General features: G+C 42.5%; 1 protein-coding gene across 4 annotated transcripts in view; it reads left to right on the forward strand.

The window, feature by feature from the left end:
* STK4 (serine/threonine kinase 4) overlaps positions 1-23,037 on the forward strand; it is a 122,184-nt gene that overhangs the window by 45,100 nt on the left and 54,047 nt on the right. For all 4 annotated transcript variants that reach the window (XR_011248277.1, XR_011248276.1, XM_069548637.1 and 1 more), the window contains one exon: positions 3,727-3,884. Coding sequence is in view for 2 of the 4 variants with exons in the window: in XM_069548637.1 (XP_069404738.1) it covers positions 3,727-3,884 (158 nt within the window). In the remaining 2 variants the exon portion in view is untranslated. The remainder of the gene's footprint in view (positions 1-3,726; positions 3,885-23,037) is intronic.

A 23,037-nucleotide genomic window follows, 5' to 3' on the forward strand; every position in this document is an offset into this window, starting at 1 on the left:
GACAGATTATCCATTTAGCTTACCAGGTGCTGCTTACAAAGAGAAACGGGCCAGTCATAATGTAGGAATTCAGGCTTTCTTCGCATCAGATGAAAGAATCAGAGCAAGACATGGCTATTTTCCAAGTTTGACTTTTCTATTGAGTCCATTCTCCCAGTGGCTTCAGGTTTCTGGTATTATCATTCAGTGGAACGTCTTCATTTCCTGGGATACACCTGAGAAAAATACCACAGCTCACACTGAAACACAAAGCCCACCAGCTGGCAGAAGCCCTGGGGACAGCGTTGTCTTGATTCAGCTGGGAGCAGTTCTCTGACACCGTTCAATGTCGTCAGGCTGTTGTCCAGCATGCCTGATGGTCTCACTCAGGAGTGCTGAAAGAAGAGTCCAGAGATAAGGTTACTGGGAAAATTCCATTCCCCTAGTCTTTCTACACTCAGCCTAATGGCAGTTTGGACATGTCAAGAATTTTCATTTTGATTTTAGAGCATTTTGCAATATGAGAGGCAGCCTTGAAGCCTGATGATCAGGGTTCAGATCCTATCCTTGTATAACCTTAGGCAGATTTCTCATCTAGAAATTGGAAATGATAGTGGTGGTAGTGGTGGTTTAGTTCCTAAGTTGTGTCCGACTCTTCTGACCCCCTGGTCTAGCCCGCTAGGCTCTTCTGTCCATGGGATTTCCCAAGCACAAATACTGGAGTGGGTTGCCAGTTCCTTCTCCAGGGGATCTTTCCGACCTGGGTTCTCAAAACATGGAAGACAAAGGGAAACGATACATCCTGTCGCACTTGGTAGGTGCCGACAAGGGCATCTTCCCTCCCACTTTATTTACATGGTGTTCCTGAAGCTTGGATGGCAACATCCTGTGGAAGCATCCAGCCAAGGGCCTGAAACTTAGAAAGCATTCAGTCAATGTTAGTTGCATTTGAACCTCAGTTCCTGAAGTCTGTAATTCCTCTTGTAGGTATAGTTCGATGTATGGGGGGTATGATGGAAAGAGTTGGAGACAGATCTCAGATATTGAATCAGTCAGTTTTTGCTGTGTAACAAACCACCTCAAAACCTTGGTGATCAGCTGGGGCTGACTTCTGAAGGGTTCATCTAAGACCATGTTGTAGAGGCTTCTCTCTGCTTCCAAGTTTTAAATACATCGCATTTACACATGTTTTCTTCTAGTGCTTATGGTTTCCATTTTTATAATTAGAGCTCTTTTTCATTTGGAGTTTTCCTGGTTGAAGATAGGAGATGTGGTTAAAATATAGTCTTTCCCTAAACAGCTGTCCGGTTGTTTGATACACATTGAGGCTTTCTGCCTTGTTCTGGTTATTCTATTCTCTTCAGCTGGTCTGAACCAGTGTGTGTGTGTGTGTGTGTGTTTTCTGGTTGGTTGTTTTTTGCTGCACTGTGTGGCCTACAGAATCTTAGTTCCCCTGACCAGAGAAGAAACCCATCCCCCCTGCATTAGAAGCACTGAGTCTTAACCACTGGACCACCAAGGCAGTTCCAAGATATTTTGTATAAAAGTACACTGCGCACTGCCTGTGTCAGCCGCCTGTAGCACTGTCACAGCTGCTTGGTTCAAAGAGGCCCTCAGAACACCCATTTTTATTTGTAGGATCATGGGTAGACTTGCTACAGAGTTGTCTCTGAGCCAAACTTCTCCTCTGGTGATCTCCATAGGAAAGGACTGATCAAAAGGACTTCATGTCCTAACTTGTTGGAAAATCCAAAACACCCCCATTTTCACAAGTTTTATTTTGTTGCAGTTCCTTCAGAACTATATTAAATTTAACTTTAAAAGTGTGTAAAAAATTAACTTAAAAATTAAGTGTAAAAACCACTTAACATCATGCCTAGAACAGACAAAACAGATATTGAACACAACTATTGACTGGTCCCAGCAAATATCGTGTTTAATCCGTAGTAAATGAAGGGACAACAATGAAGTAAGCTACTGGCAGCATCTAGAGGTGGGCAAATCTGGGATTGACTGCTGTTGAACTTGGCAATGATGATGGTAAGTAAGACAAACATCTGAGAGGCAGTCAGGATGCTGGCTTGAAACTGGGACTGACCAGATGTCAGGAAATAAGACTGCAGGGAACGAGGGTGCTTGGAGAGAAACGTGCTGTTCTTTATGTTCTGGGCCCCTAACTGTTCACTTCTTATAGCTCTGAACCTTCTAGTCGCTTTTCCTGGTTACTGGGGGAAAAGGCAGTATAAATCCACATGCAAAGTACTGGAGAAAAAAATACAAGCTTCTGTACTTCCCAGTATTAGATTGCTGTGAAATAAGTACACCTTCAGCTAAGTAGGCTTTTAAGTCATTCCGGGTAAAGTTGCTCTTTCTGCAGTTGTTACTAGTTCCAGTGAGTAACTGCTGTATTCTGCTCTCATATGGCAACTGCTGTTGCATAACCACTGGTTCTACTCTGTAGCCGCCCTGCTGTGGGACTTCTCACCTAAGTCCTTCGACCAGTCTTCCCCAACCACCTGTCTTACAAGATCTTGCCATCTCCTGGGCATGTAACTCTTCCAGCCAACTTTACCTATTTAATATCCTATACGATCTTCTTCACAGAGTGAAGTGAGTCAGAAGGAGAAAAACAAATATCATATATTAACACATGTGTATGGAATCTAGAAAAACGGTACTGAGGAACCTGTTTGCAGCACAGGGATAGAGATGCAGATGTAGATAACGGGTTTGTGGACACAGCCGGGGGAGGAGAAGGTGGGGCCGATTGCGAGAGTAGCAGCGAAACGTCTGCATCCCCATGTGTAAAGCAGAGAGCTTCGGGAGCCGCTGCATAGCACGGGGGGCTCGACCCAGCGCCCTGTGACAACCTCGAGGAGGGATGGGGTTCAAGAGGGCGGAGTATATGTACACTTAGGTCTGAGTCACTGTTACGTGGCAGAAACCAACACAGCACTGTAAAGCAATTATCCTCCAATTAAAAATAAATTTAAAACTTTGGATCAAGGAAAAAATATTTAAAAGAATTCAGTAAAATCACCTATAATCCTGCTATCAGAGATAAATCCTATTAACATTTTAGTCATATTTTTTCTAGTCATGTTTTTTCCCCTATGTATATAATTTTACCGAGTTGAGATTGTACTATATATATAATATTGTGTCTTTATTTTTCCTCCTTAACTTTATCATAAGCCATTTGTAAACAGTGTTTTAAAAGTTACATAATATTTTGTGAAGCGGATTGTGACATACTTGGACTTTCTTTTTCAGACCTGTTTTTCTCATTTGTCAAATTAGATCATGAGATTGCCAAGGGAAATCAATCAGTCTGTGGTGTCATCCCCTGTCCTGACTCTAATGCCTATGGTGCATATTATATATGTAGATGATTAATAAATATTTTGGCTTGTGCTCCTCTTTTCAGTCTAAATGTTATAGAAACTCTTCATTATCAGGGATCTGAAAACTATGACTTGCAGCTGACTCAGATTCATTGCATCACCAAGTCTTTCCATTTAGAAAAAGGGACCCAGAGGGGGCCATGAATCCTCTGAAATCCTATGGAACATATTATGAATGAGAATTTTTTGGGTGTATTTTCCTATACTTTTCACTAGAACATTCAAGATTTAACAAAAAGCCACTGATTGCATAACAGTAGCCCACCTGGAGACAGATCCATTTACTAAACTTGCCTGAAATCTGAGATAGTATATTTCACCTTGTATTTGTCTTGGTTTTCAGGAAGGGACGAGACCATGCAGCCTGCCAGACCGTCGTTCCTTGAATACTTTGAACAAAAAGAAAAGGAAAATCAGATCAACAGCTTCGGCAAGAGTGTCCCTGGCCCATTGCAGAACTCTTCAGATTGGAAAGTTCCCCAGGATGGAGACTATGAGTTCGTAAGTAGAGTTGGAAGCAGATGGTCATGTCTGCTGGGGAAAGCTGTTTGAAAGATCACACATCCAATTCTGTTGTTTCTCTCAAAGTGCAAAGTGCTTGAGCATTTTCTTGTGCAGCTCACACCTCCTCTGAATGCCCCTGGCAGCAGCTCCTGTCCCGAGGGCCTCCAGGGTCTCGAGACAACATTTTGACTGACATTTGAGCCGTTCCAAGGACCCCCAATTAGTGGCACCGTTTTTTGTGACCATCCAAAGCAGCTTTAATAATTATTTCCTCACTTGCCATTTTTCCTTTAGTTGAGTTTGAAATTGTTAACAGTAAAAGAAATACTCAGTCATCCGATGAAGATGCACTGTCTTTCATAGTCTATCTGGGCTTGTGATTTTATATTTAAGAATTAGACCAGAGGGAAATTAGTGCTGCTTTATTGTGTCTTTGTTGTTTGGTTAACCACTATCTTAATATTAGGCTCTCTGAGAGGATTATTCTGAATTTTGTCTGAGGATGAATATTAAATCATTCCAAAGTTTCCTATGAAAAACTGGGTGTGTTTTTCCTTTTTGTGCTGTGGAACATTCTCCTTTAACCACAGACACTTGTTAATGTTTGCAGAGATTTAGTGAGTAGAGTCAGTAAAAAAAAAAAAAAGTGGAAAAAAATAAGCTAACGGGTCTGCATTCCTTTTCTAGAATTTTCTCTTTAGGATTACTTTTTATATTTGTCAATTCTATCATAATTTTGTTGTTGTTTATAAGAGCTTAGTTTGGGCATTCTGTTTGGACTTGGGGAGACTTTCCAGTCCTGACTTTCTCCTGCCTTCCTAATTGGCTCAGAGGAAATGGTGTCATTCTTCTATAACATAGTTTCTGCTTTTGTAGAGTAGCAGGAATGTCAACGTTTATACAGCTAAGGATAACAAGCTTCTGAGGTCCAGAATAACTCACCTGAAGTTACTTAACCTATTAGTCCCTGAACCCATGTTAGGACCCAGGTTCCTTTGTTTTTATCATCTGTTTGTTTATTCACTGATTTACTCATCATCTGCTGTTATCATCTATTTTTTCATTCATTTATTTATTAGCTCTTCGGGTACCAGTATGTGCCTGACACTTTGCTAAGGGTGTAGGGGTGAACAGAACCATCAGAAACCCATTCCTCATGGAGGTTCATTTTAGAAGAAGAAAAACAAGAACGTAAAATAGTGTGTCTGATAGTGATAAGTGTTGTAGAAGGTATGGAGCAGGAGAGAGATTGGTGGGGAAGGGAAGGGGAAAAGCAGGGGCAGGGGACTGTGTGTGAGTGTGAATATGTCGCAGTTTTAAATAAGGAGTTGAGGAAGGTCTCATTGGTAAGAAGATAAGAGACTGAACTTTGTGACCATCCAGAGTGGCTGGAATAGCAAGTGTAAAGTCCCGAGGCAGCGATTTGCTTAGTGTGTTGGCAGAATAGTGAAGTGAATGGTAATGTCTGGAGTGGCATCAAGGGGACATGCTGTAGCAGGAAATGAGATCAGGTATAACGAGGCAAATAACATAGGGCTTTTTGTGTAATAATAATAACTTCAGCTTTTACTCTGAGTAAAATGGAAAGCTACTGGCAAGATGTGACTTGATCCTACTTATGTTTTGAAAATATTATATTGGTTGCTATATTGATACACTATAGGAAAGCTAGATTTGGTGAACACAAGTGTACCTGTTAAACCAGAGGTCTGTCTGCTGCCACTTCTCTCTTCTAGGTCTTTGGCAGTCATGGTTTTCCACCGTGTCAGGATTCAGCTTCAGAATCCTTCTTAAGACAGTGTTCCAGGCTGCCATCATTAATTAGAGTAGACCCAGGAGTCGTGAATCCTCAGGTTTGCTATTCCACCTTGCCTCTGCAGTTGTCTTAGACATCTCTGAAAGGACTGATTTTTTCAGTAAGTGAAACAGTTTCCAGGTGCCAAATCACATCACCGTTGTGACAGGATGTTTGAGAATCCTCAGATCAGTAGTGTCCAGGTCTAGTTAGTGATCCTGAGATTCCGGTCACTTCAGTCATTAATTTGGGATCAGCAGTTCCTGTGTTTGAAGAACTCATCCCTCTCTGCTATCATTTTCCCAAACTCAGATCACTGGCAGAGAATTTATTTGGATGGGCAAGCTACTTATGCACAAGGGCTTTAGTAGGTCTTTAGAGAAAGAGAGCTTTTTATTGATGAAGCAGATGACCACTGGGGCGAGTGCGCCTATGAGCACAGAGACTAAACTCGATTAGAACATTGCCCAACGTGTATTCTTCCTGGCTGGTGCAGGAGGAAAGTTCTGAGACTTACCAGAAGTTATGACCTCGCATCATCCAGCTCACATACCTTTTTGTGTGCCCTATGCAGTGTTTGGAGAAGGCAATGGCACCCCACTCCAGTACTCTTGCCTGGAAAATCCTATGGATAGAGGAGCCTGGTGGGCTGCAGTCCATGGGGTCACTACGAGTTGGATACAACTGAGCAACTTCACTTTCACTTTTCACTTTCATGCATTGGAGAAGGAAATGGCAACCCACTCCAGTGTTCTTGCCTAGAGAACCCCAGGGATGGGGGAGCCTGGTGGGCTGCCGTCTATGGGGTTGCATGGAGTCGGACATGACTGAAGTGACTTAGCAGCATGCAGTGTTTAAACATTTTAAGTTAGTTGCCTGTGTTTGAAAATTGAGAGCTTCTACATAAAATGTTGGAACTCCAGCTTATTTTGAAAATTTGGACGAGCTGACCATAAAAGACCTATGCCGGGGTCTAGCCCTGGTGGATCCAGGGTGATTCGAAGGGGAGACGGATAGGCGAGGAAAACTTATTTATTTAGAGATATAAGATTAGATTAGGAAGAAATAGTATCGAGACAAGAGGTTTGCACCATCTATGTTAGGCCACCGGCGCCCACTTGAATATCGAAGGGTGCCCTGCCTTAGGCTCCCTTTTTCATGGGTCTTAGCAGCCAGGGCAAGTAAGTAGACATGGTGAGCCTCCCCGCTTCAGATGGGAATTCAGCCAAAAAAGGGGAGAAAAGAACGACGTGGGGAAGCCCGGCATCGGTGCAAGACTCCAAAAACTATTTTTCAAAATCAGCTTATATACCCCAAGTTGTACATAAAGAAATAATGGAATATGCAGAGTCCTGACCCTCATTGAGACAAACAAGGCTTTCTTTTTGCATACCCTCCCGTATACAAAAGGTCTCAGGTGGTTTACATTATCTTCTGGCCAAGAGGCCTGTTAACATTTTTATGGCTCTCTTCCTGGATAATTGTCTATCAACCAGAAAACTCCTTTTCCCTAGAAGTGTTTTTTCTTTACTCTGCATCACCCTCAAAGTACTGAATAAAGTTACATTCCTGTAGAACAAAGGTGCAGTGGGTTGTAACAAAGAAAGTACTTAACTCAAAGATCTAATGTTGCTAATACCAGGTCTACTACCTGTTTTTCTATATACCAACTATCTCTACAAATAAAAGATATGAAAATTTGGCAGCAAGTATTGGCTCAACAAATGAAACCTTTAATCAGTCCTATTCTAATGATTTTGACTCCTTGGAAGCCCCTACATTCCTAGGATGTTCTAAGCTTCCTGTGCCTCCTGCGGTCAGGATGCCTCAAACAATTACATGTGCAGCTGTATGAGTCCTACAGGCAGGCTAGAAAGCCATCAGAGGGGTTTTTGGATTGAAACACTCGTATTATGCCCAGGAGATTTATTATCTAAAAGCTCTAATTTTTTCCAGAAAAAGGTGGTGGGGGGACAGCCCCCTGTTAATGACAGAAGAATAGGTGGAAAGCATAACACAGTAAAGCAGGCAGACTCTGGTCTTGGGGGGTGGATGCTCAGGAAGTTCCGGGGGGAACCTCTGAAGCCTGATGACGTCCTTGCATTTTGTCAGGCTTCCTTCCCCATGACCTTGTCACGGGCGGGATTCCTCACGCTGGCCCCCGGCAGACCTACATTAAAAAAAATTTTTTTTTAATTAACTTTTTGGTTGTGCTGGGACTTCCTTGATGTGCAGGCTTTTCTCTAGTTGTGGCAAGCAGGGGCTACTCTCTAGCTGCAGTGCGCAGGCATTGCCGTGGCTTCTCTTGTTGCCAGGCACGGGCTCCAGGGCACCTGGACTTCAGTGGTTGTGGCTCCCGGGCTCTAGAGCACAGACTTAGTAGTTGTGATGCACGGGCTCATCTGCTTCGAGGCTTGTGGGATCTTTCCGGATCAGGGATAGGACCTATGTTTCCTAAACTTGCAGGGGGACTCTTTACCACTGAGCCACCAGGAAAACCCCCAGACCTACATTTTTAAAAAAATGTTTGTTTTTTTTTGCATTTTTGGCTGCACTGAGTCTTTGTGGCTGCATGCAGGCTTTCTCTAGTTGTGGCGAGTGGGCTTCTCGTTGTGGTGGCTTCTTTTGTTGTGGAGCACGGGCTTTGGTGGCTGTGGCTTTGGGCCCCTAGAGAGTGGACTCAGTAGTTGTGCTGCAGTGAAGAGTTTGCATGCTCCAAGACATGTGGGATCTTTCAGGACCAAGGATAGGACCATGTCCCCTGTGTTGGCAGGTGGGTTCTTAACCACTGGCCCACCAAGGAAGTCCAAGAGACCCTTTCTAAAAATTAATTAATTTATTTTCATTGGAGGCTAATTACTTTATAGTATTGTGGTGGTTTTTGCCATACATTGACATGAATCAGCCACGGGTGCCCATGTGTTCCCCATTCTGAACCCCCCTCCCACCCCATTCCTCTGGGTTGTCCCAGAGCACCAGCTTTGAGTGCCCTGCTTCATGCATCAAACTTGCGCTGGTCATCTCTTTTACTTATGGTAATATACATGTTTCAGTGCTGTTCTGTCAAATCATCCCACCCTCACCTTCTCCCACATAGTGCAAAAGTCTGTTCTTTATATCTGTGTCTCTTTGCTGCCTTGCATATAGGGTTGTCATTACCGTCTTTTTAAATTCCATATATATGCGTTGGTGTGTTGGTGTTTGTATTGGTGAATTGGTTTTGATGTTGCTGTTTCTCTTTCTGACTCACTTCACTCTTAAGTAATAGGCTCCGGTTTCATCCACCTCATTAGAACTGACTCAGATGCGTTCTTTTTTAGAGCCAAGATCCATTTTTGATTGATAGGTTGTCTGGAGCTGAGTAGAAGCTGGTCTCTTCAGATCTGACCACTCCAGAGTAGAAGCTGGTCTCTTCAGATCTGACCACCCCAGTCCTCCTCAAGATACTATCGACTTCATTCACTTGTATTAAGTTTCTGACCTGTCTGACGTCTGAGCCATTTGATCTGGGGACTCCTGGTCTAAATCATTTGGATTTGTATGTGTCCACATTGTGTCTAAGTCACCCCATCCTGACATAAAAAATTTTATTCTAATGTTACCTTGAAAATTTCAAGAGAATTCTCTTCTAAGAGAATTTCAAACTAAGCAGGGAGAGAAAATTGAGGTAGGATGTACTTGAGCTGGGCTTCCCTGGTGGCCCAGATGGTAAAGACTCCACCTGCAGTGCAGGAGACTTGGGTTCAGTCCCTGGGTTGGGAAGATCCCCTGGAGAAGGGAATGGCTCCCCACTCCAGTATTCTTGCCTGAAGAATTCCATGGACAGAGGAGCCGGACGGGCTACAGTCCATGGGGTCACAGAGAGTCAGACACAACTGAGTGACTACCACTTCTTCTTCCATACATAAGCTACTACACCAAAACTTTCCAAAGATCAGATGAAAACTGTTCTTAATGCCTCAGTACTCTAGCTGTATGGCCTGAATCCCAACTCAAGTACTTAATAGTCTAAGTAATCAGGTACTTAGTCTAAGTAGTAATAGTCCTCTGTCCATGGAATTCTCCAGGCAAGAATACTGGCATGGGTTGCCATTCCCTTCTCCAGGGGATCTTCCCAACCCAGAGATCAAACCCAGGTCTCCTGCATGAGGCAGATCCTTTACCATCTGAGCCACCAGGGAAGCCCAGTAGTCTAAAATAGTGTTTCTCAAAGTGCAATTCCAAGACAAGCAGTGTCAGCATCACCTGGAAACTTGCTGGAAATGCAGCTTCTCAGACCCCACCCCAGACACACTGAGAGGCTCTGGGGACAGCACCCGTTAATCTGTGTTTTAACCTACCTTATGCATGATCCTAACCTGCTAAGTTCATATAAATTTCTTCTTTCTTCCCTACCGAAAGTCACTCAGTCGTGTCCAACTCTTTGCGACCCCATGGACTATACAGTCTGTGGAAATCTCCAGGCTAGAATACTGGAGTGGGTAGCCTTTCCCTTCTCCAGGGGATGTTTCCAACCCAGGGATCGAACCCAGGTCTCCCTCATTGTAGGTGGATTCTTTACCAGCTGAGCCACCTTCTTTCCTACTAGGTGCTATAAAAATTCAGAAATCAGGATGAATCCATATTTTAACAATGTTGCATGATTTTTAAATTTCCTCTCTACTCCCCTTTTGAGTCTCCTGTACTCTTACTGGAGGAACCTAAAATCAGAAAAATGTATGTGTGAAAGTGACATCTGGCAGGAACTTCCCTAGTGGTCCACTGGCTGAGACTCTGTGCTTCCAGTACAGGAGTCTGTGTTCAATCCCTGGTCAGGGAACTAGATCCCCTGTGCTGCAGTTAAGAGTTCACATGTCGCAACTAAGACCCAGTGCAGCCAAATAAATAAATGGTTTAGAAAAGGAAATATTAAATGACATCTGGCGAAGAAAGAGGCAATCCATTGAGTGAAGAAAGCGTTCTGAGTAACCTCACTAAGCTTAGAGAGAGGGGTATGTGTCAGACAAGCTGCCATGTTCCCCTTAATGGTCTTTCAGAGATTTTCTGATTTCCCAGCAGGCAGTATTTAGTTATAAAGAAGATATTCTGTTTCTTCCTGTGAAGGCAATTGCTATTTTGAAATGAATTTTTTTGCCCAGACATGGCAAATGGGAAGTAATTTAATCAGTCAAAAGTGGCAGAATTTGATACTGACAAAAAAACTTATTTTCATCTGCAACTGAATTCTTGTTGCATTTTTTAAATTGAATTGCCTTGTTTGCTATGCTGAAAAAACAACAAAGATTTCCTTTAATTTTTGAGACATAATAGTGATTAAAGTATAAATAAAATGTACTTGTAGATGCAATATTCTCTAAAATTTGTATTTTATAGTCTATAAACACATGCATTTTTGGAAATGAATGTTGCTTTTATGAGAATTCAAACCCTTCCATTTGCCATCGTAAAAGCCACAAAAAGCTGTCGACTTAAACCCGGTTTGGCTCATGGACCTTCCAAAAACACACTGTAATATTTTCGTCTAAGGAGGCTCAATACTAAGGGGGGTGAACAAGACAGAGCAGCCCTAGGCTCTCCTGGACTTGACTGTGGTGAGGGGAACAGACATGAAGTCAGATAATCTACCAGTTCAGATAACAGTGGCTATTACTGTTTTAAAGGAGCACAGTAAGAGAGAGTGTAAGAGAAGGCCTCGCAGAGGACAGAGCTGAGAAAGACACCTGTGTCTATATAGGAATTTTTGTGTGTAATAATAAAATGCAGAATAATGCAAACAGTGTGATATTTTTTGTATACATTTTTTGAAAACCACAAACCGTGCTACATATTTCTGTTATGCACACATGCAACTGTATAGGTAGAAAAGGATATGAAACTACTTGGTAAGAGTCACTACATTTGAGGAGAAGAACTTCAGTTTTAACTGTTTCTACAGTGAGAATGTATTGCCATATTAACATATTGCTTGCTTAAATTTAAAAAATAGAGTGAGATATGTCTTTTAAAAATTCTTCCTGGTTTTAGTCTAAATAGAGTTAGCCAGAGCTTCCACAGACCTAGATGAACCACGGTACTTTTCAATCTTAGTAACTTTGCAAAGATTGCTGATTATCAGCTCTTAGTATATAAGGTCTAAGGGTAAGTTTCCTGTTTATTCAAATAGTGTTTCCAGATTTCTTACGGCTTATTCTTTTAAAAAAGACTTGATAGTAACTGGACCCCACATACTCATTCAGTCTGTGTACACTGAGTCCTCTATGTGTGAGTAGCCAAGACTGTAAGATCCTTGATGGCCGGGAATTTTATTTATCTTCATATTCCTAACACCTAGCAATCGCCTAGCTTATAGTTAGTACGGACTTTTCAGTTAACCTCAGAGAGAGTCTTTGAATTAATTGATTCTCTTAACTCTTAAAAATTAATAACAGTAATAATTCTTTAATGCCATTAGTTAATTGAATTAATTCAACAAATATAGCCATTGCCCTGAGAAAGCACATAGTGTAGCTTAAAAAGGTGATCAAATAATTTCAATACCTTGTGCTAATAATAGCTTACATTCCTTGAGAACTTACTGTGTGCCAGGCATAGGTCTAAGGTCCTTTATAAACATTAGCTCAGTTCTCCTAACCATTCCAGGTGGTAGGCAATATTATTGCCATTTTATGGATGAGAACACTGAGGCTTAAAGGGAATAAGTCATTGATGAAAGTTGTACAGATCGTAAGTGGCCGAGCAAGGATTCAGCTCCAGAGCCTGTCCCCTTAACCTTCTTTTGGCCTCTCTCTAGGCTCTTCTGGTAAATTCTGTTCATAGTTCAGTTCAGTCCAGTTGCTCAGTCGTGTCCGACTTTGTGACCCCATGAACCGCAGCACGCCAGGCCTCCCTGTCCATCACCAACTGCCGGAGTTTACCCAAACTCATGTCCATTGAGTCGGTGATGCCATCCAACCTCTCGTCGTCTGTCATCCCATTCTCCTCCTGCCTTCAATCTTTCCCAACATCAGGCAGGGTCTTTTCAAATGAGTCAGCTCTTTGCATTAGGCGGCCAAAGTATTGGAGTTTCAGCTTCAACATCAGTCCTTCCAGTGAGCACCCAGGACTGATTTCCTTTAGGATGGACTAGTTGGATCTCCTTGCAGTTCAAGGGACTCTGTTCATAAAGTATTTATAAAAAAATGCTGTAGGAGCCCAGAAGAGGGAGCAAGAACCTCAGGAAAAAGAACCCCAAGGACAGCATCAAGAAATCTCATCTGAAGTGTTTTGAAAGATGAATAGAAATTCTGCAGCTGGAGGAGGGAGAGGGCCCTGCAGGCTGAGACACACGGAGAGGGTGGGAAGTGTGTGTGTGTGGAGGCAGAAGGGGTGTGGAATGGACAGAAGTCATAAGTCGTGGTGTTCGGAACGTGGGTGTGGGTGTGTGAGGAAGGGGGCACGAGGCAATGGTGTGCCCTTCAGGTGAAGTAAATTAGTTCCCAGTGTGCCCCCTTTTTGTTTTTCTGGAAATAGTTAGCACCTTCTTAGATTTTTTTCCTTGATGTATCAGAGAAAATTAAAAATAGAATCCAGTGCAACACAAAGAGCTAACAGCCCTCTGATGTTGTCTGATAATGGGTCCAGCAGGATACAAAACCACCAGACTGTTAATTCAAAATTAATTTGATCAGCAGAACCTGAACAAGATCGACTGTTTGGATTCTGTGCATAGTTATAAACCATTTGGATGGCTTTCTGTGGTAGTGAAGGATACATTTTAGCCCTGACTTTTTCCCTGGAGGGTGACACAAACCTCTGATTTTATGAGACTATCTTAAGCATTCTTTCCTGGATTAGGCCTTCAAATCAGATTGTTAAGTAGAGATTTCTTTGGGCTTTTATTAAGCTTTCCTGAACTGTCAGGACGTAGTCAGCTACTCATTTATTATTGGATGGCACTTTTTGCTTTTGGCTGTACTCTTTAGAAATTAGACATTTGGTGAGTGATGAGAATTATTGCTGTCTTATTTATACTTTAAATTCATGATTGATATGGTGGTAGAAATGTTTGCTTTGCTCATGTTTAAATTAATACTCCTAAGGATGCTTCTTCGGAGAAGGCAATGGCAACCAACTCCAGTACTCTTGCCTGGAAAATCCCATGGACGGAGGAGCCTGGTAGGCTGCAGTTCATGGGGTCGCAAAGAGTCAGACACGACTGAGCGACTTCACTTTCACTTTTCACTTTCATGCATTGGAAAAGGAAATGGCAACCCACTCCAGTGTTCCTGCCTGGAGAATCCCAGGGACAGGGGAGCCTGGTGGGCTGCCGTCTCTGGGGTCGCACAGAGTTGGACACGACTGAAGCGACTTAGCAGCAGCAGCAGCAGCAGCAGCAGCAGCAGCAGCAAGGATGCTTCTTAATGTTTTCTGGGAACCCAAGTATCTACAACTTGAAACTTTATCTGCCATTTTATGGAAGTAAAAGAAACACTCCTAAAACTTTCTATCTTTGGATTTATTGTCCATTTGTTTCAAGATGAGTTTTTAAAATGCATATCCTCAAATATTCCTGCCTCCATTGGTAAGACAGGCTCTAATGAAGCTCCTGTCACTCGACTAACAACCATCAACTCATGGCTCTTCTTATTTCCTCTAATCCTCCTCTTCTATTACTTATCACTCCTACTGCATGGTTATTCTGAAGCAAATTCCAGGCATATTTCATTTTTAAATACTTCCATATGAATCTATAAAAGATCACTTTAAAAAAATAACCATAATACCATCATCATACATTTAAAAATTAAGAACAATAATTCCTTAAAGCTATAAAATACCCTGCCAGTGTTCAGTTTTCCTCAGCATCTCATGCTATTTCTCATTTGCTATCTGTTTTTAGATTGTTTTTTATTGTTTCCCCTTATAATTATACAAACTAATTGGTTCCAAAGACAAACTACAAAACAGAATTACTCGCCAACAGTATACAAATACATGGATATTTCTACTTCCATTCTTAGATAAGTAGATGCACATTAAGATATCCCATTCTTGGTTAAGTAGATACACATAAGATATCCCATTCTTAGATAAAGATACACACTGTCATCTGCTTTTCTGTTGTCACTAAACTCTTATGTCCTAGGAATCACTCCACAGCAGTATACAGGGATAGTCCTTATTTCGTTTTTCCTGATGTTTTAGCATTATATCATGAAGAAGTACCATAGTTTATCCAGCCAGTCCTCTGCTGATAGATGTTTAGGTTGTTTGTAGTGGTTTTCAAGTTGATCACTTTGTAAACCTGTTCATAAACAGAGATCAAAACTTTTTATAATTGCTACCTTTGTTTTTTAAGGTGTTTAATAGCTGTAGCCTTTCAGTTTTGAGAAGCAAGTTACATGCTTTAAATATCTGTAACTTTTTTTTTCTTTTTTGTAGTTATGTTGTCTTTTATTAACAATGAGTAGACTGATTCGGCGATCTCTCTCTGTTACATTCTTGGGCTGGTGATATAAACTAATGAAATTCTAATTTAGCCATAACACCTGTGTCACAGGAGCGTGCGTAATCAGTGTCCCAGTAAACATTGTTAGATGCTCCAGAATGTTGCCAGGTTGGTATTAAGAACTGAAGGAATTCCTGGAGGTCTGGGATTCCCACTTGCTGTAATCAGAACCTGAAATTTCTTTAATTTGAATCTCATTACACCTGAAGCCAGATTTGCTCAGTTACTTTAATGTTGCTAAGTCTGAAGTCAGAAAAGAAAAACAACTATTAGTTTAGTATCATTTACTTGTCCTCAATCAGAAGCTTCCAAATACTTTAAAATGGGAATTAGTTATTACTCTAGAAAGTAGAGTTTCCATTTTCAGTTGCGATAAGTGTAATTTTTTTTTTTTCTGTTGAATCCACAGCCACGACATTGAATTGTGGTCTGTGTACCTAGACCTATCTTTTTTCACGCTTCTTCCTTTGAGCTGTCAGATCCTTTCTTCAGTCTTTGTTCTCCACTTCCTCTCCCATTTTTCTCTCACATGGACTCTCGGCAGGTCGGTAATCCATATTCCTGGGAGATGAAATGTTGAGAAAGATAGGGAAAAGGTTTATGCCAGTTTTCTCACCCCCATCCAGAGACACTGTCTGTTAGAATTCTGAAAGTAGTATTTGCTTTTGTAGCCTAGTGCCTTTTTTTTTTTTATTTTTTTATTTTTTAAATTTTAAAATCTTTAATTCTTACATGTGTTCCCAAACATGAACCCCCCTCCCACCTCCCTCCCCATAACATCTCTGTGGGTCATCCCCATGCACCAGCCCCAAGCATGCTGTATCCTGCGTCAGACATAGACTGGCGATTCTATTCTTACAGCCTAGTGCCTTTGAAAGAAGGAAGATAGTGCAGGACTTTTCTCATTCCCTGAAATGTAGTACTTATATCATTTCCCTCCCCAAATGTGACCACATTTACTTAAAAATCCCAGTGCTTTTTCATCACTCAAGCGAAATACAACAGAATTGAGCATCTTTTGTCTTTGATGACATGTTCTCTCCAAGCACCAATAATTCTGAGTAGAAAGCCTGTCTTTTCCTGTCTTCATCTCACCATTGGAATTCGATGCTAATGTTACTGAGATTTTGAGCTGACAGTGTAAGGAAGTGTTGACAGCATTGAGAAGATGATTCAGCGAGGAGAAGGCTGATCAATGGTAATTTATTGTATTGTAAAGACACAACTCATTGTGTGTTATTGATTGCTCTTGACATCCAAGTTTTTGGACAGGAAAAGTGTTAGATTTCACTTGCATTTAAATGTGAAATGGTGTCTGTTTCTAAGGAAATATATTATGCCTGTGGGTAGTAGGTGTTGATTTTGGTTGAGGTGGTTTGTGTGCCTGGGGTGTTTAGATCATACGGTCAGACCTTTAGGTTTCTAATCCTGACTTTACCATTTATTGAGTAGTTTGGGGCTAGTTTCCTCTCTCTGTGCCTCAGTTTCCTCACTGTAAAGCGGAGATAATACTATTACCTATAGGATAACTTTCATGTGGGAGTGAGAATTAAGCATGGTAATGTTTATAAAGTGCCTTCAACACAATAGGCATTTCATAAATGTTAACTTCCTTCTCTTTCCCTCCTCTCTCCCCTCCTTTCTTGAAACATCATCCATGGAGTAAATTTCAGTGACCTAAACACCTTTCCCCAGTGATTTGCCACTGATTCTCATTATTAAATCAGAGATACATTCCCAAAGAAAACTTGTTCCCGAAGAGACTGATTTAAAACTGGTCTAAAAGAAAGGAGTCAGGATTTTTACCAAAAGTGATTACCCAAAGTGGTCATGAGTCACACTTTTAGAACATCCCAGTGCTTGCTGGCTTTCCCCTACTGCTCTATTCCATATGTTTTTTGCTTTGTACCCACCCCTATAACCCCTTTGTGCTGCTAAGTTGCTTCAGTCGTGTCCGACTCTGTGCGACTCCATAGTCAGCAGCCCACCAGGCTCCCCCGTCCCTGGGACTCTCTAGGCAAGAACACTGGAGTGGGTTGCCATTGCCTTCTCCAGTGCATGAAAGGGAAAAGTGAAAGGGAAGTCGCTCAGTTGTGTCCAACTCTTAGCGACCCCATGGACTGCAGCCTACCAGGCACCTCCGTCCATGGGATTTTCCAGGCAAGAGTACTGGAGTGGGGTGCCATTGCCTTCTCCGACCCCTTTGTACCCACCCCTATTAACATTACCGATCTTTTTCAAATCTTGAAGCACTCAGCTTCCACTGCAGTGCACACTTTCACCAGTAGATGTCACCGTCTCTCTGCTTGTGTGCACAGCTTCCTGGGTGGAAGAATTTCCTTATGATACAGAGAGGTTGCCAGCTGTGTCAAATTACTGATACCATTACTTCATCAGCCTGGAAGTTGGACATTATGTGAAGTGAGTTTCCTTGAAAATAGGGTGCCTTGTAACTCTCCTAGACCAGGAGAATGAATAGCAAAGTATGTCAGAAAGAGGGCTGAGTGGCCCTGGCTTTAGCTGGGAAGTAGGATGGGTGACTTTTCTCTTTCAGGCTTGTGTTTCAGGTTTGCAGTCTGTAAAACTCAGGTGTAATTCCACCTGTCCTGCTTTTCCTCCAGGCTTAGAGAAAGGACCACATGACTGTTGGTTGGGGTTTTTTGAATCACGTTTATTTTTAGAACAGTGATAGAATTCTATTAGCAGAGGATTGTAGGGTTGTTTATGTTTGCTTTTGGTTCATTGTATATTACTGTTAGTGTTTCCTTTATTATTATTACTTTACTGTTTATCTTTGTAAAAAAAAAAAAACTAGGTCTTTGAATAAGAACAGATAATCCAGAGAGAAGGCCAAAGGGGCAGTTAAGCCCAGACTTCTGGAATGCATCTGTTGCTCATAACGATAATATTATCATCACTTTTGTTAATACAACATGTAATACAGTTAAAGGTGCATTCATATTTTCCTCTTTAACTTGGCGATTCTTACAGGGTACCTCTGAGGGGGCAAGACGAGTTTTTTTAATCCCTTTTATAGTTTGAATATCTGAAATCCAGACGCTAAAAGACAGCTTTCCTACTTAATGCCAAAATCAAGTCTCGAACCAAAACTCCCAGGTTGCTTCCTGCCTCTGTTTACTCTTGGGTGTTTTCTTACAGGAAACACAAAACAAGCTGATTGTGAGCTCCAGTGACATGCATGCGTGCGTGCTCAGTCGTGTCTGACTCTTTGTGACCCCATGGACTGTAACCCACCAGGCTCCTTTGTCCTTAGAATTTTCCAGGCAAGAATACTGGAGTGGGGTGCCATTTTCTCCACCAGGGGATCTTCCCAACCTGGGGTCTGAACCTGCGTCTCCTGTGTTGGCAGGCGGCTTCTTTACCCAATGACATACTACGTACTTACTTAACTTTACAAAGCAGGTGAAAGAATCCTCTTTCAAATAGTACGTGATGGGGGTTCTAGTGACCAGGAAGAATGGTTTCAGATTTATCACATCTTACTGGGAATTTTGTAATATTAGAAGAGTATTTATTATTGACTTGAATTTTTTTCATGCTTATTCAGAGTGCATGCAGATTGACAGGCTTTGCATTTCCTTATTTACATAACTAATTCCCCTTGTCAGAACAGTGTGATTTTTACCTTCTTTTAATGTTCTTTATTATTTACTTTGTAACTGTGAGTGTTACAGTAATCTTGCTGTTGTTCAGGAACTGTCCTGCTAACTATAAAAAGACATTGTTATTGAGTTTTGATGAAATGTAACCTCTGTGAAAACAAAGGTATCAATTGTAGAGGAGTCTTAATGGCTGCAACAAACAATTGATATGCCTTCTGGTGCCTTTCGGTCTCATTCAAGCACTTATTTCCAAATTTTTCCTCCCTCATAACCTTGTTATCTGGAGAAGGCAATGGCACCCCACTCCAGTACTCTTGCCTGGAAAATCCCATGGACGGTGGGCTGCAGTCCATGGGGTCGCTAAGAGTCAGACACGACTGAGTGACTTCACTTTCACTTTTCACTTTCCTGCATTGGAGAAGGAGATGGCAACCCACTCCAGTGTTCTTGCCTGGAGAATCCCAGGGACAGGGGAGCCTGGAGCGCTGCCATCTATGGGGTCGCACAGAGTCGGACACGACTGAAGCGACTTAGCAGCAGCAGCAGCAACCTTGTTATCTCTTCAGTTTTAACTTTTCTGTAAATTTACTCTTCTTACGTTAGTGGTAGATGCTGGATATTTTTACTAACTTTTTATTAATTAAAAAAATTTTAATGCAATTGTTAAAGATTCCACTCCATTTACAGTTATTAGAAAATGTTGGCTTTATTCCCCAGGTTGTGTAATACCTCCTAGTGGCCTGTCTTAACACCCAACAGTTTGTGCCTCCCACTGCAATAATCATGTTGGCTGTTCATGATCTTGTCTTCTTTTCCTTCCCACCTTCTGTATTTACTTTACTATATAGTTTTTGTGTTTTTGATAAGAACACTTAACGGAGGAACTACCGTCTTGGCAGATTTTCAGGGATATACAATACCGGGCTGTTTGCCGTGGGCGCTGTTGCAGCATGGCCGTGGGTCTGCAAGGCATGCTCATCTCGTGCACCTGAGCTCGGTGCCCTCGGACCAGTACCTCCGTTTCCCCGTTTGTCTCCTTTTCAGTTTCACTCTCAGGGATATGTGCTCTCTTCAAGTGTAGGATTTGAGAAGAACTGATAATAGCAGTTACTGGGTGTTTATCCCGCGTCAGGTCCCTCAGGCGTCTTGGTCCATTCGCCTCTCACAGCATCTCGGCCCAGAAGATGCCAGCTCTTCCCCCTCATCGACAGAGAGGCCCAGACACTCTCACTCACGTGCCCCCACCTCTTTCTCCCCCTCCCCCCGCCCAGGGCACCTGATTCATGGATGGTGAAGTTAGGCTCTCAGTCTAGATTTTCTGATGTCAAGACCATTGCTTTTTTTTCAGAATAACACACTTCTGTAGCAAGAAGCATCACCCATGCACCGATGGTGAGTGTTCATTGATTCGGGGGCTGAATTGTCTTTCTCGGTGGGGCCCAGCCCTTGGCAAACCGTCAGGGCATACAGGCGCTCAGAAAGCATCGTTTGATTACATTGTTGAGACCCTTTGTGCCTTCTGTGACAGATTTTCCAAGTCTTTCCATATTTTCTTCCTGTGATATCCATTCGTCTGTGTGTAGAGGATCATGTTAACCACCTTGTAGAACTGATGTGTGACATTTAAGTCGAGGTCCCCTTCTGTGGTCCATGTTAGTAAGAAAGCACTGATTAGAACAGCAGTGTTGGGAACCCCCTCCCTCAGAGTTAGAGAGAGCACGTAAAGCATCTAATCTAGCAAAGTGCCTCGCATTCCTGCTCTATTATTAATAATGTTGGTTCCTTTCAGAGCGAGAGTTTAGATGCGGTGAAAGAGAGCGGTGGGTTGGCAGCCAGACCTCGGCTGTGACGGTAACCACCTTTGTGTCCTTTGTGACCTTCAGCGAGCCACCTGATCTTTCTGGGGCTCTCGTTTCTTCATCTGCTACGTAAAAGTGAGATGAAAAAGTCTTCAAGAGCCCTCAAATTCTCTCAGGCTTTGTTTGCTAATCTTTAAAATGCATACCTTCGAAGGGGTTATTTGAGCTGGAAAGTGAGAGCCTGTGTAAGGCATATAAGATGCCCAGTATATGTCAGGCTTTTGTCCCTGCTGTCTTTTTACAATGCGGGGAGGTGCTCTGGACACCCTAGAGACCAGCATGGAACCAGGAGGCAGGATAACATACTGAGCAAGAGCCAGACACACCTGGATTCAATCCTTGCTTTATTGTTGAGATCGGTAGCTCTGGGCAAGTCCCTTAACCTCAAATCACTAATCATATTTACCTCAGGGTTATTGGGAAGATTAAATTAGAAACGGCTTTTAAACTGTTTAAAAGAGTGCTTCACACATAGTAGGCATTTAGTAAGATTTGTAAGATGTTGGTGGGAGAGATGAACTACCAGAGGGAAAGAGCTAAAGACGATGAGGTGTGTTGCCCCAGACAAGAGAGGCAGGAGGCAAGCCCCAAACTCAGCTCACAGCTCTGTCTAGGGCCTTGCTGCTGCAGTTTCCGCCTCCTAGTTAAATGGGGTTTGCCTTGAAGTATTTACTTAACATCTGTGTGAAAGTCGCTCAGTCGTGTCCAACTCTTTGTGACCCCATGGACTGTCCATGGAGTTCTCCAGGGCAAAATACTGGAGTGGGTAGCCTTTCCTTTCTCCAGGGCATCATCCCAACCCAGGCATTGAACCCAGGTCTCCCACATTGCAGGCAGATTCTTTACCAGCTGAGCCACAAAGGAAGCCCAAGAACACGAGTGGGTAGCCTATCCCTTCTCCAGGGGATCTTCCCGACCCAGGAGTTGAACTGGGGTCTCCTGCATTGCAGGCGGATTCTTTACCAACTGAGCTATCAGGGAAGCCCCACTTAACACCTGAAATGAGCTTAATTCTGTTGAGACTTTGTTGTGCGTGGGGTTTGAATATCAAACTTAACCAATTCCTACAGACCTTGTGTATCTTCTCTGATGAGATCACTTCCTTTCTGTGCCTGCCTGGAAGCTGTAGGACCTAGAAAGTTCTCACACTGGTGTTCTTTGTCAGGACGGTTTTAATCCGGATGGGTGTGGTTGTTCATATAAAATAGCTCACTGGAATGTGTATGTATGTGAGTGAGTGTGAGAGAGAATGAATGAGATAAAGAGACCCAGAGCCATTTCTGGAATCCGTCACCTGCCAAGTGCCCCGGCCCGTGTAGCTGAGTTCAGGTTGCACACGTCAGATCAGAAGGTGGGCAGCTGCTGGAGGAAGAGCAAGCTCGGATCGACTTTACAGACCCACCCATCACTTCCATTTGCTCTTTACTTAGCACAATTGTAGTAAAGACTAGTCTAGGATTTTGTAGCCTTCAGATTTGGATGTCCCTTTTTAAAAAGGAATATAGACTTCTATTTTGAGATAACTGTAGATTCACATACAGTTGCATGAAATAATACAGAGGGATACTGTGTACTCTATACCAGGACTCCCCAATCACTGAGATCTCATGTTTGATAATCTGAGGTGGGGTTAATATAATAAAAATAGAAATAAAGTGCACAATAAATGTAATGTGCCTGAATCATCCCAAAACCATATCCCATTCCTTCTGGTCCATGAAAAACTTGTCTTCCACGAAATCAGTCCCTGGTGCCAAAAAGGCTGGGAACCATGGCTCTCTCTACCAGTTTCCCCAGTGGTAACATCTTGAAAAATCATAGCACAGTTTCACAATGAGGATATCGAGATTCATCCATCCAGACGAGAGACGAGCATCCATCGGGGATGGAAGAACAGTTCCGTCACTGCGAGGATCTCTCCTGTTGGCTTTTACAGGCGCATCTTCCCACACTGTTCCCTAATGCGTGGCAGCCACTCATCTCCATCTGATGTGCCTCATAGGGAATTTAGCAGATCAAGGAAAGTTATGACCAACCTAGATAGCATATTGAAAAGCAGAGACATTACTTTGCCAACAAAGGTCCGTCTAGTCAAGGCTATGATTTTTCCAGTGGTCATGTATGGATGTGAGAGTTGAACTGCGAAGAAAGCTGAGCGCCAGAGAATTGATGCTTTTGAACTGTGGCATTGGAGAAGACTCTTGAGAGTCCCTTGGACTGCAAGGACATCCAGCCAGTCCATTCTGAAGGAGATCAGCCCTGGGATTTCTTTGCAAGAACTGATGCTAAAGCTGAAACTCCAGTACTTTGGCCACCTCATGCGAAGAGTTGACTCATTGGAAAAGACTCTGATGCTGGGAGGGATTGGGGGCAGGAGGAAAAGGGG

The sequence above is a fragment of the Ovis canadensis genome, chromosome 13 (genome assembly GCF_042477335.2).
Source record: "Ovis canadensis isolate MfBH-ARS-UI-01 breed Bighorn chromosome 13, ARS-UI_OviCan_v2, whole genome shotgun sequence".
NCBI lineage: Eukaryota > Metazoa > Chordata > Mammalia > Artiodactyla > Bovidae > Ovis > Ovis canadensis.